Below are 20,569 nucleotides of genomic sequence, written 5' to 3'. Positions count from 1 at the left end.
GTGGAAACCAATTTGACAATAAATTTCATATATTGAAAAAAAAAAAAAGAAAGAAAGTTTGGGCCAGAGATGGGAGCTATAATACAGTCCATCCCAGCAGACCACAAACTTCTAATTGAATGTAGGATTCCAATTCTCCCTGCCTTTAAACAAGTCCACAGACTCTCTCTTTTCCTTGGGTCCAGCCTCCAGCACCATTAATGGGCAGCTTTTCTCCTTCAATCTCACCTTCTTTTCCCTTGTTGCTCCCTGTCAAGCCCTAAAACCCTTGTCCATATCTTATCCAGAGCAGTATACTATCTCTCTATCTCTCTACAAGTTCATCCCCACCATACTCCAAAGACTATTGTCCCCTAACCAAAATGTCCCATCAAGATAATTCATTAAACAAAGTGGGTTCTTAAGGGAGAGACGTGGGGGCCAAGCAAGAAGGTTGGAGATCACTTGTTCGGCAGAGAAGTTGAGCAACGTGACAAGATCTGTAATGTATTAATACGGTGGAGAGAGAGTAGGGGTGAAGAAACTGGCCATGCAGTTGTACAAAACAGGCAAGAGACCATGAGTGGAGATCAGAAGGAAGCTTCAGATGGAGAGGATGCGGACATGGGTGGACAAGGGAGGATGGGGGGAGAGGGATAAATGCTCTCTGTAGCTGAGAAAAGACGTAACACATGAGAGTGTTTTTGAAATAATGTCATTAGAATAACGGATTTACAGCACAGTTCTGGTGACAGAAAGTGAAAGTAGAAACAGAAAACCCAAGGAAAGGGGACCTCCACAGAATGCCACCAGGGGCAGTGAATGAACGCATGTGTGCAGAATGCCGCAGGTGGGGCTCCCGCGCAGCCCCACGGACACAGTGGGGCGAAGAGTGACTTTATCTCCTCCCTCAGCTGGAGGAGCCAGACAGTCAGAAGTTAAAGTCACTTCCTGAGAGGCAGGCAGATATTTAGTGGCAGGGCCAGAACTCCAACCTCAGCCTGCAGGACTCCAGAACTCACAGTCTTCCATTTCAGCAAGTGCCTCTGAGATCTTTGAAGCCAACCATTTAAAAGGCAATACTGGGGGCGTCTGGGTGGCTCAGTCGGTCTGACTTCAGTCTGACTTTGACTCAGGTCATGATCTCACAGTTTGTGAGTTCGAGCCCCATGGGCTCTGTGCTGGCAGCTCAGAGCCTGGAGCCTGCTTCAGATTCTGTGTCTCCCTCTCTCTGCCCCTCCCCCACTCATTTTCCTCTCTCTCTCTCTCTCTCTCTCTCAAAAACAAATAAACATTGAAAAAAAAAATTTAAGGCAATACAGGCCAACATGCTGAGTAGCATTTTCTTGGCATTCTTAGTTTATGGTTTAGCGCTAGCATTTATCATTTGTATTTCCTGCCATCCTCATTCACTCTTTGGCATCTTCTAATCCATCATCACGTGAGAGTGTGGGAACAGAATCCCTGGGAAGGCGGTAAGGGGCACAGAGTTCTGTCAAGCAGATGCCTTCCCCACAGGCAAAGCTCCCCACCCTCTGGGCTGGGCCTTCACCAGGCTTCAGCAGAATATCCTCACTCCAATATTCATCTCAGGCTGGATTTTCATGACCAAGGAAGATTTCTAAAGATTCAGAGTCTATATAGATAGTCTGCTCAGTTCCCTTGTCTTGTTTTTCAGAACAAACCGTTTTCCCCTCCTCAAACTGAAGCCAGACTAGAGAGGTGGACACAGGAGGGTGGGTCCTTTTGCACTGCTGGTCGTTCTCAGTGATCTAGGATCACTCATTCATTTCACAAGCTTGCATCTATGCGTTTGCCCAAACATACCTGAGCACTGCTCTCAGCCACCCTGGTGAGGGGAGAGGTAGAAACACTGAAAGGACAGAAAGGAAAGGCAAAGATGAACAGATACGTGCCAGTCTTCAAGCTTCTGGAAAACTAGCTCTCCAAAATATTGTCCAAACACACAGCTCTATGTCGAACTCTTAATAATGATAGCAGCTCCCCCGATGTTTGTGAAGTCTCTAAGCCATAGCTTAGGAAGCACGTGACAAATGTTATTAATTATTATTACTATTATTTTTATTGTTATTAATCAAATACTGTGCCCCAGGAACTGTGCATATATTACCTCATTTAATGCTCTCAACCTCCCTACTGGGAGGGAGAGACACTATTAGTGTCCCCATTTTATGGCTAATCATAACAGCTAAAGCACTGAGGACTTCATGTGCCTGGCTTTAGCTGCACACAGCTGCAAAATCCTCCCAATGAATCCTACAAAATAAGTGATACTGTATACTTATTCTGCAGATGATAAAACTGAGGCCCAGAGAGGTATGGTGACTTATCCAGGCCCATAAGGCAGTCAGTGGCGAGGGCTGAATCTAAATTTGATTCTGCCTGGTTCCAAAGGCTATTACCCCTAACCTGCTTCATGCAGACACATCCCCCAAATTTAAAAACTCACCAAAGAGAATCAAATGAATCAAGGAAACTCTCACCCTTACTGAGGTCTCAAAAGAGCCTGCAGCTCACTCTGTTCTATTGATCAGTTGAGCACTCTTCTAGATCGTAACTTCTGTAACCCAGGTCATGAAAATGCTTTCTAAGCTCAGCACCTTTCTGTCACCTGTCAGCAATGAGAAGGGTGTTGTGAAGTTCATGTAACTCTTCTATACAGAGCTGGATTGACAGTCCTGTAGGAAGGATGTCAGTTACCAGTTCAGAGAAGGTGAGCGCATTTTAATAAAAATTTACAAGGCTCTCAAATTGCTGATTCTGAAATGAGCTTCCTCCAGCAAACCGAGGAGGACCGGGCTTGTTTTACATCTTGTACAGCACCTGCTAGAGTAGACAGTGCAGAGCAAGGGCAGCTAGCATGGCCATGGGAGGGACTGGTCACCTGCTCTGGGCTCAGCACAGCCGCTGTGCTGCAGAACACAGGAAAGAAACCAGGAGACAAAGGGCTCAACATCCATACGAAGAAACAAGACAAGGCCGCATGAAATAGTCATGAGCACTGCAAGAGACCACAGGGCCCAGGACAGAAGTCGGCACATCCGAGTCCTAGTTCCAGCTCTGTTTCTCAGCAGCTCGGGACGCTGACCTCTTGACTTCAGTTTCTTCCTCTGCAAAAGGAACAGTTCAGATTAGATTGCCTGTGTGAGGACAACAAAAGAACCCAGGGAGGGGAAAGATCTGTAAAGAAAGACACAATGTCTCAACTTTCCACAGGCACTTTCCAACCCCATGTAGCAGCCAGGCGCCAGAGGCACTTAGTCCCTGGAATGGATCTCCCTCACTTCAAGCCCTGCTCTGCTACTTACAACCTGTGTGACTTGGGAAACATGCTTAACCTAGACCTTCCCAAACAGGTTGCCCGAAGTTACAGGTGGGCCACGGTATTGAGCCCTCAGCCCTCGGCACAGCTAGCAGGTGGCAGAGACCCCAGGCTATCACCTCTACCTGTGAGTGGCCTCACCCTGTGCCTGCTGACCTCCCTCTCATGTCTGCACCATAGCCCATTTAGATCTTAGATTCATCATCTGTAAATGGAAATAATAATAGTTTCTCCTTGGGAAGATTGTGTATGTAAAGTGCTTAGTAGAGCCGGTGCACGTAGTAAATGCTCAGTAAATTTGCCCAGATTATTACTACTGCCAACACTATTAGCCAGATCTCCAACCTAACAAGGCTAGGTTGGTTCTTAGTGCAAATGAGCACCCATCTTTCAGATTCTGAAGCCCCTTGGTGCACACCTAGCAAAAGACCCAGCGGGCCTGCCTCCTATTCACCCTTTCTCCAGATGGACCTTCCACAAAGAGCATTCTTTTGCATCTGAAGGTATATTCCCAAGAGCAATTCTCATCTCTACCAGGATAACCCCCTTCCAAAAGATTGTGCTTCAAAACGTACAGGCAGGCTGTGCCTTAGAAAACAAGTACATGGATACATTTAACTACAAATTGTGGTAAGTGCCCTTAAGGAAATTAAACAGGGTCCCGTGACGAAGTACTCTTTCTGAACAAGGGGTATTGAAGCACTGGAATGGGTGCTAGAAGTGAGTAAGGCAGGACTGATGAGACAGCGTGAAGAGGCCTCACCCGGGACAAAGCAGACTTCGTGCACAGCGGCTCGGAAGTTCTGCAGGTGCCAGGCACTGGCTCTGTGCACTTGGTGTCCCTCCTCACATTGCTAGGTCCCCTAAATCCCTAGTCCCTGGCCCTGCTCCGCCCTCCCTGCATACTAGCCCTGTCTGGGAAAACGGAGATGGCACCCCTCTTTTTAAATGAAGGGTGTCTCATGTCTCTGGGAAGGTCCTCTACGGAGAATAGATCCAGGCCCGTGAGAGATTCAGCATGTCTCATGCTCCCGGGCATCTGCTGAGAATGCAGCCCATCCCCGGGGGAACCCGGTCCCACCTGCCCATGAGCTGGGCCGAGGAGCCACACAAGGGCTCATGTGTGTTCTCTTAGGACTCAGCTTTGACCCCCTCCCACTAAGTCCTCAGGGCAGGGAGGGATGGCCTGGTCCCCTCACAGAGCTTCTTAGGTCTGTCATCCTTGTTGGTGCCACTTTCATCTGCTTTAGAAATGGGGACACTGCCTACTCCTGGGGAGTGGTGAGCTGGAAAATACCTGGGTGCACGAGAATTGCTGGCTGTCCCTTGACCCCTGTTCTCTCCTTTCTGTACAAAGTCTTTCTAGCCCGGTTATCAGAGTCATCTGAACCGGGCCAGAGGCCTCATGAAGAAAGGTTGAGCAAGAAAGCGGGAAATTTCTCTCCACCCTCACAACGTCCAGCTGGACTCGCGGGAAAAGAACATGTGTTTCCAGATTAAAGGTTTAAAACCTAAGAAGGAACTTTTCCACGTTCTCATTTAGAAGTGAATTAGAGGAGAAAAAAAAAGAACCAAAGCATCCATCAAGAAGTGAATTGGGCACACGTAGGGCTTGGTCTAGACTCCAGATGATTTCTGATATCCCTGCCAACGCTGACTCTCTAAAACCATGAGCCAACTATTCTTGCTTCCAACCTCTTCTCTCCCATCCCCAAGGAAAAGGTTCCTGCAGAAACACTCAGGAGGCTACTGCTAAGAAAGTCTGTGCGATTCCCTTTCCTCCTCGGTAATAATTGCCATTGCTCCCACTGCCGGAGTGCCCACCACACTCCAGAACGTGTGCTCCTTTGCAGACCCATGGCAACCTCACAGCAGGGATCACCATCGCCACTGTCCAGATGGGGAAACTAACGCCCAGTGAACCGGGTGCCTTACTCAAGGCCACAGTTAGCAATAACTTCAGTTGCCATTTATTAGACACTTACTGTGTGCCAGCACTGGGCAAAGTGATGTGTGTGCATTATCTCATTTAGCTGTCAAAACCACTCTCTAGACCTCTCTCCAGATGCTGTGTCGCTCCTGTGACACTCACTGCTTCTCCTAAAGCCAGAGACGGGCTGCTGATGTTGGCCTCGTCATTTGCCTACAGCTTACCTGGGCATCAGATGAAAAACTGTGTACAATGGGCCTGGCGCAGGTAGATGCCAACAACCAGGTGCCTTTCTCTTTTGTAACTTCTTTTTCCCTCCGAGGCTGCCTTTGACATTACCCTGAGGTCACCTACATAGAAATGTTAGCAGCAGAGAAAAGAGCTGTCCCCGTCCACCTGCCACCTCAGCAATGAAGAGGGACCAATCTGGGTCAGAATATGGGATCAAGGAACAGCTAAGCCTGTGGGTCACTTCGTTGAAAGCAACCACGAGTGTTATTATTATTACCGTCTCCATCATCATTTGATAAAGCAATAAAACTAGTATGCACTAATGATGATAATTAACAATAGCATGGCCACACAATATAATACTCTAATCCATCATGCTATGGAAATCGTACCTCCGACAAACCTTTAAAGTCTTTTCACAGATAGTCTGGTCACATTTAATCAGTAAATTATGAAACTTCCTCGACATGTCTTAGGGGTCACTTCTCTGACTATGAGAACAGCTTCTTTCCTCTCTGTGTAGGTGTTGACAGATTGGTGCTCTGGTTTAGGGACCCAGCGAGCCCTCTTTTCCCCAACCCAACTTTAATTGGAGCCCTGTCAGGTTCAGTAACGAATAGTGTCACACACACCCTGATCAAAGATGCTACCCATCCTCTGAACACAGGCTCCTACTGTCCCCCTAAGTCCCTGCTTTGGCAGAAAAATGATGTCTCTTCTTAGACGCAAAGAAATGGGCGTTCCCAGACAAATTGCTTTTCTTCCAGACGCATTTGTTAGAACTGCCTGGACTTCCCTGACAGGTGATGGAGTGACCAGGGTTCCTCAGGTAGATGAGACAGGAGCAGGGAGGTGAGAGGAAGAGACAGCCTGATGGGTTTCTCCTGGGAAAAGAAATGCACAATTTTCTTGGCTAATCAAGAGCATTGGAAAGAGGACACAGGGGCAGGGATCACAGGGTCCCACAAACCGGGGGACTGAAGAGATAGATGTCTCTGAGAATCCAGCAGCCTGCTTCTCAAGGGCAACAGCAATGATGGTGATACTTCATTACTTGCCATCTGGAATCCGGTGTCACAAAGGAAACAAATGTTTCCGAGAGAATCCACACTCTATTTCTCTCTGAGGTCCTGTGATTTCTCCCGGTAGCCCACTCCCAATCCACATTTATGCAGTGCTATCACCCACAGCAATATAGTCGTGTCTTAGCCCGGCTGTGAATCTGTAAACAGAACAAAGATGTCTTAAGAAAACTAAGAAAAGGACAAAGAAATGAGTTAACAACATCCCAGCAAAAATGTTGTATTTGGTGAGGACTTGTTCAGGCCTAATTGGTGTGGTGCACAGGTTCCATCCAATGGCTGATTCCATCCTGTGTCTGGGAGACAGAGCAGATGACTGGCACTCGGGAGGAACCGACTTCGTGAATGAGAATCACTGAGAGACGCATGTTCAAAATAACTGCACAGGCTTGATGTCTGTGACCAAGAGAGTCTGATTGACCTTGTGAGCAACACTCCCGATGTTACTGATCCCAGAGGCCGGAATGAAGCGGCAGCTTGGCAAACTGTTTTCTTGGAGACTCCGCCCCCTCCTTCTCATATCTCCGGATACCTCTTGCCCTAGAGACAGTCCTTCTGGCTGTCCAAAGACCTTACTTTAGAACTCAGTTTTGCAGCTCATGAATTTTCCCCCATCCCCCCGCCACGACTAATATCTCCTTTCTCGTTTTATTATAATGTGTTGGGATTTTTTTGTCTGTCTTCTCCACTAGACTATAAGACCCACAACAAAGGGACTGTATTCTTCCCACTCACCTTTAAATCTCTAAAATCTAACATAGAGGCGTAGAGATAGAACCTTATAAATGTTGTGGATGAATGGATGAGTTGGAGAGCTCCTAGAACTGCATATCAGTAGGCTTTGGTTCTAGCCATGGCTCTATCACTAATTGAAGGTGCAACGTCAGGTCTGGGGCTCAGTTGCATCAACCATCAAGGGAAAAGCCCTGATGAGCAGGTGACACGCTCCCCCCACACTGCACTCAGTGCGGCCCCGTGAGTCCACAGAGGAGGGCTGGCATTTGGGGAGGTATGGGATGAGGGGGATCCTGAGCAGACCAGCCTCAGGCTCCCCACGCCCTCCTCAAACAAAGCCACCTTGCTTTTACTTATTTATGTATGAGACTCTTAAAGAACACTTGTGTGTGAAGAGGTTTTTACAACCAAGACAAAGCTTTAAAACGAGACAAGTAGATGATTGAACAGTTTTCTTCTTTCAGCTAGATTCCCCCAGTCTGTTAAGAAGATCCCACTCCTTCAATCACTTGATCCTCAGTTCACCTCTACAAGACTCATCCTCCTCAATCCACAAAGCAGCCCACGCGTGCCATCCAGCTACCCCCTTCCATCTGCCTGAGATCACCCTTTTCCATTTCATTCTGCCTGGAAAAGCCCAAGTTGCCCTTCAATATGAGCTCAGAAGCCTCCCCTTCGTCACTACCTCCCCAGAAACCAAGGACCGTGTTCTCTAAGAGCCGCTCACCCCACTGGGTTCCCGGAGCACCTCATAAATACTGATAGTACTGAAACTGGCTGCATGGAATCATCTGTTTATTAAACTCTTTCCTGGTTGGAATCCAGATGCTTCAAGATCAGGAGATTTATGCCTCTGGTATTCACTTCAGTGCCTGACATAGTAGGCACTTAACTGTGTGCCTCACTTAAAGGAAAGACATTAGGAAGTCAGAAGTTATTGTGGGAAATCAGTAAGTTAGTTGATAGGTCAGTTAGGGAATCAGTCCGTAAGTTAAACTGCATGTTAACGGAAAAACCTGTTTGTATCTGAGTAGAGTAATTGGCATTCAAGTGTGAAAAACCTCTAGATTTAATCTTTCCAGGTGAAAGTATTTTAAAAAGTACTTATGTAGACAATGTTTTGTTTTGTTTTTTGTTTTGTTTTGTTTTGTTTTGTTTTGTTAGCAGAATGTGGAGGGAATATAGTTCTTGAGTGGAGAAATCCTTCTCGAACTTTCACCTACACCCAGCTGGATCTTTCTCTTCTACACCTCTTAGAATGGAGGAGAATCTTCGCCTCCTGGTTCTCGAGTGACAGGAAGCACATGTAGAGGTTATCTTGATGAATGGCAGTAGCATATCAGGCAGTTTGGAAAGTTCAACATCCCATCTAGGCTCTCTGGGAGAATTTAATGTAAGGCCGGCTGATTATATCTATATGCGATAGAACCACAGATTCTCTGAGTTGGAAAGAAATCCACTTCGAAAAGGACCAAATTTCTCTAAACTCCAAACCATGCATCATTTATAGGGTACACGAGAGATCAATAGAGAATATTTCAAATAAAGAATCCCCTTGGTATCTTATCCCAACCTTATTTTCGATGTGTAAGTCCTAAGTTTGACTGCTATTCAGGCTGGCTGGTTGTCAATTTAACAAAAAAATAGTTCTGGGCGTAGAAACAAAACAAAACACTAGGGATATGACAAAATGAAAAGAAGGGCGTGTTTACAATATACTTAAAGAGCTGATAAGTTGAAAAGGATACCTGAGTTTCAGGCTATGAAAAATCACACTATTCCCTCTTGTCCTGCTCAAATGAACCCCTATATTTCTCAAGGACCTGGACTTGCCAACTCTGAACAACCCCATTGGGAAACTTTCACCCAGTGGTCTGCACCATCTGTACCCCGACGTTGTACTTCATGATTTTCTCCAGCCACACAGTTATACTTTTGAAATCAATATATCTCTCCCTCCCCAATCACTTGATGGTTGGCCAAGGAATGCAGAATCACTTTGACAATAGCATAAAGCAAATATGACTAGGAAGATAACCCTAGGGCAAGAAATTTTTTAATGCATTACTAAATTGAGTACAGATTATTTATAAATGTTTCTCCCATAGTGATTCTCCCCCCTAGTACAAATCAACTTTAGGTAATGAATACTTTGAAATTCTTCCTTTGCTATCAAATAGTTCTAGAAATAAACTAGAGATAATGTTTACCTTCCTACACACTTATTTTTTTCTAGTGATTAAAATTATATATATTTTTTTAAGTTTTTATTTAAATTCCAGTTAACAGAGGCGCCTGGGTGGCTCAGTCCATTGAGCGTCCGACTTCAGCTCAGGTCAGGATCTCGAGGTTCATGGGTTGAAGCCCCACATTGGACTCTGTGCTGACAGCTTGGAGCCTGGAGCCTGTTTCGGATTCTGTGTCTCCCTCTTTCTCTGCCCCTCCCCTGCTTACACTCTGTCTCTCTCTCTCTCTCTCTCTCTCTCAAAAATAAATAAACATTACAAAAATATTATTAAATTCCAGTTAACATACAGTATAATATTAGCTTCAGTTATATAATTAGTGATTCAACACTCCATACAACATCTGGTGCTTATCACAACAAGTGCCAATTCCTTAATCCCAATCACCTATTTAACCCATACCCCCCCCCCCAACCTCCCTTCTGGTAACCATCAGTTTGTTCTCTGAAGGTAAGAGTCTGTTTCTTGGTTTGACTCCCCCTCTCTCTCTCTCCTTTTCCCCCACTTAGTTCCTTTTTTTTGTTTCTTAAATTCCACATATTAGTGAAATCATATGGTATTTGTCTTTCTCTGACTGACTTATTTTGCTTACCATTAATACTCTCTAGCTCCATCCTTGTTGTTACGAATTGCAAGATTTCATTCTTTTTCATGGCTCAGTAATATTCCAGTGTGTGTGTGTGTGTGTGTGTGTGTGTGTATATATATATATATATACCATACCTTCTTTATCCATCAGTCAATGGGCCTTTGGGCTGTTTCCATAATTTGGCTATTGTAGATAGTGCTGCTATAAATATTGGGGTGCCTGTATCCCTTTGAATTCGAGTTTTTGTATTCTTTGGATAAACACCTAGTAACCCAATAGCTGGATCACAAGGTAGTTCTATTTTTAACTTTTTGAGGAACGCTTACTATTTTCCAGAGCCACACACTTAATTTAAATATATATATATATCTCCCCTGAGTGTGAAAGGTAAACGAAAGAAAAGTCACTTCTAGTAAAAATAATATTTCAGTGTGTAGAAGCTAGAGCATAAGAACAATAGGAGACGTAACGAAGTCATCAGATGTCTGCTGTCACTTGTAGAACAACTGTGAACACAAGTCACATAGGTGTGCTGTTGGATATTCAGAGACCATGACTTATGCTGCTGTTGATGATGTGGTTTTCCAAAATAATGACCAACTCTTAATTCCAAACAAAAGAAATTGCAACTGTCCCTTAATTTACCCAGCTGTTGCAGCCCTGGAAAATTCGATGCATATAAAATCATGAAAAAAAAAAAAAACTTTGTGTTAATATGTAAAATGGAGATACGGGCAGCTGGGTGGCTCAGTCAGTTAAGCACTCTTGATTTCGGCTCAGGTCATGATTTCTCAGTTCATGAGATCAAGCCCCGTAACAGGCCCTGTGATGACAGCACGGAGCCTGCTTAGGATTCTCTGTGTCCCTCTCTCTCTCTCTGCTCCTCTCCCCAGCTCCTGTGGGCTCTCTCTCTCTCTCTCTCTCTCTCTCTCAAAATAAGTAAATAAACTTAAAAATGTATTAAAATTGGGGCGCCTGGGTGGCTCAGTCGGTTGAGCATCCAACTTTGGCTTGGGTCGTGATCTAGCAGTTTGTGAGTTCAAGCCCTGTGTCAGGCTCTGTGCTGACAGCTCAGAGCCTGGAGCCGGCTTCCGATTCTGTGTTTCCTTCTCTCTCTGCCCCTCCCCCACTTGTGCTCTGTCTTTTTCTGCCTATCAAAAAAAAAAATGTAAAAAAAGTGTTTTTTTAATGTATTAAAATGGAGATAGATTCAGGCTCAGAAATTATAAAAAGGTTTTTATAATTTATAAACTTGTTTTCATAAACAGGTCCTTTGGGACCCTCAGAAGTTATGTAAGACACAGGAAAATGCTTCATTCTGTGGGACAGTCCCACACTGCAGAATGTCTAATGGCTCCCTACACATTGAATGCCTCAAGTGTCCACAATCATGAAAACCTTGGACACCCCCACAGATTTCCAAAATTCCCCCTAGATGGCAGTACTACTTTTGCTGAAAACTACTGGTTTCCAGTATTTTCTCCGGAGCTGCCCCCATTGACTCAAATGTTTGAAAGTTGATTCTGGCTGTGAAACCAAAGAATGGCAACACTAGAAGGGACCCTAAAGTTTATCTACCTGGCCCCTTCACTTTACCCATGTTAGGTAAGTAACTTGCCCTTGGACACTCAATTATTATATAATCTAAGATAAAAACCGAGGTTTCCTTTTCTTTGGTTCTTGTTTCTTATTAAATTAGAAAGATACTTTTGAATATGTTTCTCTTACACTCCATCTTTTTGAAAAAAGTGGAGTGATTGACAACTTTTTCCAGGTTGGTTTTTTTTTTTTTCAGGACATTTGGGGTTGAGATCACTTACTCCTCACCACTGAGGTTCAGTGCCAGGCTGGATCGTCTCTAATGCCCACTAAAAGCCTGGATTCTTGCATACAAATAAATCAGAAAGATGCAAAAATAAAATCCTTTACAATGCATCCAAAAGAATGGTCTCTAGGAGCAGAAATTGTCTTACCTAGTTAGTGTCTCATTTAGTTTTCCTGCTGTTCTTCCCAAATTCCACCTATCAAAATACAAGCTGGACCTTGGGAAATAAACAACTGATGTCATATGCTCCTACACTGTGCACAGCTAAGGGCCTCTTCCTCTGCCTCAGGACAGCAATGCCCTGGCTCCTTCACAAGACCTAAGTAAGATGTGGCTATTGAGTTGGCGAGTGAGTTCTGATGGTGAATTGGGAATTTTTACATCTAATTTGGCCGATCAAATATTAAGGAGAGAACCACTGATTGCCCAAACTTCAAAATATTGCCTCTCCAAATTAAATTTACAATCAAATCAATGCCAGTTTCAAAAGCGTTGGTTGAGATTTTTCCATTTATTAGCCGTGTGCATTATCAGGGGTAAAAAGGGTGAAAAGATGAAGTTCACAGGATGTAAGAATTGTTGGGTAAAGCTATGGATCCTATACCCAAGAGCAGAATTAGGATTGCCTCCTAATCCTTTCCTTACACTGCACTAAAGGGCAACCTAATATGTATCCACAAACCCAACTCTCTTCAGGAGAGAGTGCTTATTCACTCCATACACTCCTCAGTCCTTCCTTCAGGGACCACTTCCTCTTAGTTTTAGACTCACTCTAACAATGTAAACATCAGGTGTTGGAAGTGGCAATTTAGAAAAGGAGGTGGTCAGCCTGTTCAAGGTAATCCCTGTGACAGCAACAAAAAGAAACAACTTACAGTCTGACCTCCAGGAGGGAGATGAAAAACTGTTTTACAAAGGTGGGGGGCGGGCGAGCGGGGCCAACACAGGAACTCAAAACAAACAGTGGCCTAGGTCATTCAGTGCAGGGACGGATGACTTTGCTAGGCCTGAGAATGTCTCCATATGTAGAACAATATAGTAATTGATGTAAAAGAAAAGTGAACCATGTTCAATGTGTTTTGCAGCAAAATCCATAAAATTCAGTGTAACAGGTAGAATCCTAGAGTGTCACAGTAGGGAGGCCCTTAAGAGAGCATCCCTGTCTAATTCCTTTAGTTTACAAAGAAGGAAACTGAATATAAAGGGATGAACAGGTTCAAGGCAAAGTTGAGACAAGAGCACAGCTCCCCTGGTCCAGTGCTCCTTTCACATGGACACCCGGAGAGCCGGCACCACTAAGGGGTAGGAAAAGAGAAAGTGCATCACCTTTAACCACTCATTGTGCCGTGGCTTCTGACATCTCTGTGCTTCCTTGCACTGATATCACTCCCTTCAAAGGAGAAGAAATTTGCTCTCTTTATTCACAAAAGAGTGAACTGTTATTCCCTGATTTATGATGAGAGAACCTCAGGGTTGGCCCTTAACAAAATTGGGACTGAAGGTAAAGTTTACTTTGAAATCCCTCCTACAACCCATTCCTGGTGTGTTTCCTCCAGGCTGTCCTAGGTTTGTCCTCCAACTTGGCATCCTACCTACTGGCCTCACATCCAGAGTCCCTAGCAAGATGCAGGAAACTCTCCCAGCTCCCAGAAGCTTGGTGTATTCCCAGTCTCTTTCTAATTTAATCTATAATTCCATCAAAGATAGGCCATCTGGGTGGCTCAGTAGATTAAGCATCCACTCTTGATTTTAGCTCAGGTCATGATCTTAGGGTTGTGAGATCAAGCCCCTCATCAGCTCCACCTAGTGTGGAGCCTGCTTAAGATTCTCTCAATCTGTCTCTCATTTTGTATCAATCCTGCCTCCCGTATATAGTACAGAATCTTCACAGATCACTTGAACTATCATTGTCAAATGAGGAGGACCTCTGTAATATGTAAAAATGAAAGTGAAGAATGTTATACATAATGTAAACTTAGTGTCATCAAGTCATGAACTAGACCGTGCTCATTCTGACGCCTAAGGACACCTAAAGAACATGACAGAGACACATACAACAAATAGGAATTTTTCTAAACAAAGAGCAGTTTCCAATAGTCCATTCAAATTAGTTCTGATTCTCTTCCAAAACATTCAGGTTAAAAGTTTTTCAGAACTGACGTTGAAAGACATTAGAATTGGCCTTGAATTTATTCATATGCATAAAATTTTGCGTATTTGTTCTAAGATCCCAGAGATTCCCAGTATTTTGTACCCAAGATGGTTGACCACCAAGAGGTTATCTCATCTCCTAAAGTCCCCCACCCATATATGCTTTTCCCACGCAGGTGTCTGCTATGCAGAGTTCGGAGTCCGTGTTCCCAAGACAACGGGGTCGGCCTACACCTACAGCTATGTCACTGTCGGAGAATTCGTGGCATTTTTCATTGGCTGGAACCTGATCCTGGAGTACCTGATTGGCACTGCAGCCGGCGCCAGTGCTCTGAGCAGCATGTTCGACTCCTTGGCAAACCACACCATCAGCCGCTGGATGGTGGACACTGTGGGAACCCTCAATGGCCTAGGTGAGACTGCCATATCCTCTTGCCCCAACGTGCAAAATTACCCCAACAAACAAATGGGTTCCTCCTTCAGGATTCAATTTAACAAAATGTATCAGGACCCTTAAATATGTCTCTTTCTTCTTTGTTATTTTTTTTTTTTGCAAAGTAATTCTTCTTCTGTGAATCTATGCTAAGGAAATCATTCTAATTTCCATAAAAGCTTTATATGAAAAGATATTCATCACAGCCTTATTTATATTAAAGATTAGAAACCGCCTAAATACTCTACAGTGGAGCAAACCATTAAGTAAATTGTGGAAGCATATTATGTAGCAATTAAAAGGATAATTAGGAGGACTGTTGTAATAATATGGAATATGTTTTTGATGCAATGTCATGTGACAAAGGATACAAATTGTATACGCGTTATGTTGATAACTATATAAAAACAAAATCAATGCAGGAAAAATAACCGTAAGGAACTTCTCTAGTGGTTTCGGCAGATTTTTTTTAATTTTTATAAATAAGCATGTATTAACTTTTAAATGAGAAAATATACTTTTAAAAGGGAAAAATGGATTCCAGTCTAGCAGAGGTCAAGGAAGGGGTAATACAACTGGGTGAACACTGAACAGTCAGAAGCTCACATAACAAATACCACTCACTCCATCCATCGCTTGCCTTGCTTCCCATCCTAATGTCTGACTTTAACCTCTCATATTCGTGGGAAGCCACACAATAGTTGGGGAAACTTGGGGGTCTTGTCCCAGAACTTCCAAGTATAGATTCTTGGCTGTGTGCTAGTCATGTGACTTTGGTGTGCCTATCTCAGAAGAATTGATAAAAATGCTGAGCAAGCAGATACCATAAGAAGATAAAAAGTATGAAGACCACATCTCCACAATATACTGATTTCATGGAATTTTTAAGCTCAAAGGGGCCTCCAAAATCAGGTAGTCCAAACTCTTCACTTCACAAATGAGATCCAGGGAACTGAGGCATTTGCCCAAGGCCACACAACTGGTCATGGGCAAAAGTACAGCTGAAATTCAGGACCCTGACAGCTGAGGCAGTGCCTTTTCCATTCTGTAGAGAGCAGGAGTCCACTGGCCAACAGACAAGGCCAATCAGGTGGGGGTATGTTCACTGCTTATCTTCTCTGCAAACACATACACATAAATGCAAAGAATAGTCTTCTTCCAATAGCGTTCAAAGATACACATTTTAAAACTTTCTAAAAATGAAAAGATTACTAGGATGGAAAATTTATGGACTCTATACTGAACAACTGTGAAGATAAACAAGTTTTCAAACGACACGTTAAACCAATGTTTTATACCACCGATATGTCAGTACGGTTCTGACTTCAAATGTTCCGTGCCATGGTTCCCTAGGCTGTGTTGTCATTGTCATATCATGTATCCCAATTTTTGGTCCAGGATATCAGGTCGTCTTACTTGTATTTCAAAATCTCCCCATTGGCAAATAGACACTTGTGGACCACAGTGTAGGCACATGCATTCATACATACACCCACTTACACGCAAGCCTCCCCTCCCTCCATGTCAAACTGATTACCCTTGTCAGAGCTGAGTGCAAATGCTCTGAAGCGGTGCTGGGGGTTTGCATGGCCCTTTCTCCCCTCTGAACAACATTAACCATATCTTTCCCCTCTAGGGAAAGGTGAAAAATCATACCCTGACCTTCTGGCTCTAGTAATTGCTGTGATTGTCACCATCATTGTTGCGCTGGGGGTGAAGAATTCCGTGGGCTTCAACAACGTCCTCAACGTGCTGAATCTGGCAGTATGGGCATTCATCATGATTGCAGGCCTCTTCTTCATCAATGGGAAATACTGGGCTGAGGGCCAGTTTTTGCCCCACGGCTGGTCAGGGGTGAGTTCACTTCTAAAATCTAGTATGGCTATTGCACATTCTGCCTTCCATCTTGTGGCTAGTCTGAGACATATTTTTAAGAAAATGCTGCTCTGTCCTGTAATCTTCATGGCATCCGTTTCATTACTTTTTATCTGAATTTAATTGGAATGCTCTGAAAAAGTGGTTCCTATATAATTTTTTAATTTGTTTCACATTTATTGAGATCCTATTTTATACAAACAACAAGAAAAGATTTTATGTTTTGGCCACGTGAAATATGCCTAATCTTATGCTAAGTGCTCTGCATGTAATATTTAGGTGTCTTAAGAACCTTGCAAGGAAGATCTTTACATTCTGGTCTTATAGATGAAAAACTCGCACTTGGAGAGGTCAGTGTGTGCTCACTATTAAGCATACAATGTAACTGGCAGAGTCAAGACCCAAAGGCAGGATGGTCTGACTCCAAAGCCTGTACAGCTTGGTCCTCTAGAATCTCTGTAGAGTATTTTCCGAGAGACAGACAGCCCTAAATAGACAAGGCAGTAAAGGAGCCAGGACAGTGGGTGGGTAGGTAAGGGATGAGTGTTGCCTGGGTACAGAACTAGAGAAAGAACGGTTTTTAAATTTAATCCCAATGTTTGGCCCAATATGGAGAGCCCCACTGAAGTCTAAGTGCAGCTGGGCCGGCCCAGTGAGGGCCGCTCATAAATCCCATTCCAGTGGTGTGGCTCACGGCACAAAAGTCCACCTGGAGTGGTCTGGGAGTTGACCAGAGAGCAGGCTGGACCAAAAGGACATTTTCCGATCTCATCCCCATGATCTGGGTGGTGAGGTTTATGCTAAAGAAAAATGGGAAGGTCAGAGTGGCAAGCCAACTACTTGGCTGATAAATAGTTCTAAATTGTGTCTGGATCCTCTTTCTAGTATGACTAAAAATGCCTACTTTATGAATTCATTGGTAAAATTCACCCACCTATCCCTTTTTCTTTTTTTTTAATAATAGAACATAAATCAGAGAATTTTGAGCTGGGAGAGGTCTTAGAAATCACCCGGTCTTATCCCCTCACCTAGCAGGTGAAGAAATGGAGGCCGAGAAAGGCATGCCCGCCTAGCAGACTGCCATGCGACTGGCAGACGCATGTCCAGGACTCCCCCAGATTTGCTTGTGTAGCTTTTGCTTAGACTGGTTTTCCTCCAAGATGTCCAGGGACCAGAAATCTCTCTTGGAGAATACTCAAAATAACTCCTGTTTATTCTGAACCGTGCCACACTGTTCAATGCCAAGAAATAAGCAAAGGAGGAATCTGAGCCAAGATTTCTAGTCTTCTGCTTATCTGTAAGAATTCCACAGTACCGCAAAGTTCATCTCTCCTCCTTGAAGTGAATAAATCCCGAAACTGGTTAAAACCAGAAAAGACAAAGAAACACTGTTGACCTTATTCTGGATCCCTGAGTCTATATTCTCTTGCGATACAAATCGTTCCTTTCCTATCAAATAAGAGAAACAATATATTACAAGAGTGGCAAAGAAAAAAAGTGTTTTTCCGGAACACAACTGCATTTCCACTGTAGCGCACAATTCCCACCATTTTTTTTCACAATTTAAGACATTTGGGGGTCATGGACTTACTGTTAGGGCTTTGACCAACAGCTAACTTCTGTGCTCTCAGGTTTTCTCATCCACCAAATGGGAAACCTAATTGTATCAAATGTTTGCCAAAAAGAAGAACACCTTGGATAGTTTTTTTAGTACACATTGTGTGGTTAGCAATAGTGATAATTACAGGAGGAAGAAGCTAGAGTTTAGGTACCCAGCATTGTGTTCTATGGATATTATTTCACTCTTATAACAAAACTTTAAAGAAGGTGCTGTTGTCCCCAACTTAACAGGTGGAGAATCCAAGGCTCAAAGAGGCTGGGGAGCTTACCTGAGGTCACTTAGCTAGTCAGTACCAGGACTGAAATTCCTACTTGGGTCTATGTGACTACGACATGCTTTCTACTTCATGGACTACCTTGTGCATGATCACCCCCTTCCATCTGAGCCTTCTTTAAAAAAATGCAATAAGGTAATTCATCCAACATGTTACATTTTCATTTCCTTTAAGCTTTTACAAAGTCATAAAGTCTTCGAGCTAGGAGGAGCATTAAGACGTGGTCTAGCTACTCTTCTTATCTACAGTTGGGCATGTAAACCAACCTAGGCCATATGCATTGTTTACCAAGACGACGCAGCAAAACAATTTGAAAACCTTTCTTAATTACTCAGTTCATGTCTACTTTCCAAAATCCTCCGAAGAGTTCACCGAAATGGCATACATTGTAGTCTAGGCCCCACGTAAAGACTAGAAACAATCTCTTCTGTGCCCGTGCCAAAAAAGATGAATGAATCTTTTACCCTTCCCCCTGTGCTTTGTGCTGGGGTATTTATTCTCTTTGGGGGTCTCCTCTTCCCACTCGAGGGCTCCATATCCCTCCTCAGGATAGTCAGGAGTCTACCTCATCAAGGAAGAAACTAAGGCAAACCAGCCTTAGGGGTCCCCATTTATACATATCCCATGTTCTCACTAGCTTTTGTGGCCAGAAAAGAAGATCTGAAGTCAGGCATAAAAAAAGGAAAGGAAGGATTCTGTTCCTAACACGAACCATTTTCTTTGTGATGCACTCTTTCATGTACACTTTTCATTTCATCTTCACAGCAGCCTTACAAAATAAGGACAATGGTCTCTACTCGTACATCAAAATACCTTAAATTGAGAAAAGTTAAGGCTACAGATCTAGATGGCAATGGATCTGAAATTCAATCCCAGTTCTGCTTCAGTCAAAGCCCTATTTACTCCCAACCTGGTTTGGTCACACGGGACCGATTGCCTCTCTTTGCACCTTTGGCCTCGCCATCTCGCTGCAACCCAACCTTACGATCTTGAGTAGGCTTGTCACTGGCCACCAAAAAGGTCTAGCTGGAATTTTGTATTTTTCGCTGCAAATCCATTATCCCTGCAGGGAATTCAAATATGTGCTCTAGTGGCTGTGACTAAAAGCATCAGCTGAGCACAAAGGACAGCCCAGTTTGAGGATGTTGCTGACTCATCCTCTTTTCTATCTGCCTGGCCTTGGATTTCTGCATAGTACATTTCCTCCCTAGCAAACTGGCCTGGACCTGTTCTCTCTCAACTTTGTTTTCTGGTCACTTTTCTAGTCCATGAAAGCCACTTTGGGGTTTTTTTGTTTTGTTTTGTTTTGTTTTTTTCTTTTTCTTTTTCCTTCTTTTTTTTTCTTTTTCTCTTTTTTTTTTTTTTTTTTTTTTTTTATGTAAACTCTTCACCCAATGTGGAGCTTGAACTCATGACCTCAATATCAAGAGTTTTGTGCTCTACTGACTGAGCCAGCCAGATGGCCCCTAGCAAGGCCACTTTGAATATGGATCCTAATTTTTAAGGTCTGAAACCCTCTCATGAACATGACATCCACCAAGTGAATAAACACACTCCCTACTCCGTTACTTGACAATTGTCAACAAAAGTGAGTTGACTACTCAACAGCTGCAGACTTCTCCTTAGGGAAAACCCAACCCTTATCCCTGACAAAGGGCCTAGTACAGAGCTCCAATCCACTTTACTTTTCAATCACTTCTGGTAGGATGGGCTGGGGGAGATCATTGTGTTATGTAGGAGATGGTTTATAAGGATACCGGTACCTGACTTGACACACAATTCTCGAGTACGTTGAAAGGGTTAATAATAAACAATCTGTCCTCTGGCCGTAGACCCTTCACAAGCCTACTCTCTCCCTGCCCCAACCACATCCTTCCAAAGAAAATAGCTTAAGGAATGGTTTACTCACTTACAGGTTCTGGGTCAGATGCTGCTTTGGTCTTGAAGAGCCGAAGAACAACAAACATTTTTCTCTAGATCAAGTAACTGCTGGCCCTCAGCTGAACCCCTGCTTCCATCTGCAGTTCTTTAGCCCCTGGACACTGTTGGATGTGTATTGCCTGTATGTTATTTGTTCTTGATGTTATCTTATGGTTTCTCTTGAACCAAATGAGACACTCCACCGCACAAACAGCTCCAAGGAAAATGGTCCTTAGCAAGTATGTGTGGGGAATGCTGAACGCCTCCAAACAAAGGAAACGTTGGTTTTCGTGTTCTCCACAGTTTAATTCATTTGTTGGAACCTATTAACGCAT

General features: G+C 43.7%; 1 protein-coding gene across 1 annotated transcript in view; it reads left to right on the top strand.

Moving 5' to 3' along the window:
• The window catches only part of SLC7A14 (solute carrier family 7 member 14), a 69,640-nt gene that overhangs the window by 7,367 nt on the left and 41,704 nt on the right, over positions 1 to 20,569 (top strand). The window contains exons 2-3 of the mRNA XM_047875565.1: positions 14,288 to 14,524; positions 16,181 to 16,398. Coding sequence (XP_047731521.1) covers positions 14,288 to 14,524; positions 16,181 to 16,398 — 455 coding nt within the window. The remainder of the gene's footprint in view (positions 1 to 14,287; positions 14,525 to 16,180; positions 16,399 to 20,569) is intronic.

Source organism: Prionailurus viverrinus, chromosome C2, assembly GCF_022837055.1.
Source record: "Prionailurus viverrinus isolate Anna chromosome C2, UM_Priviv_1.0, whole genome shotgun sequence".
In the NCBI taxonomy this organism is placed as follows: domain Eukaryota; kingdom Metazoa; phylum Chordata; class Mammalia; order Carnivora; family Felidae; genus Prionailurus; species Prionailurus viverrinus.
The sequence above is the reverse complement of the archived record's forward strand: the minus strand, read 5'-3'. Positions and strand labels throughout refer to the sequence as shown.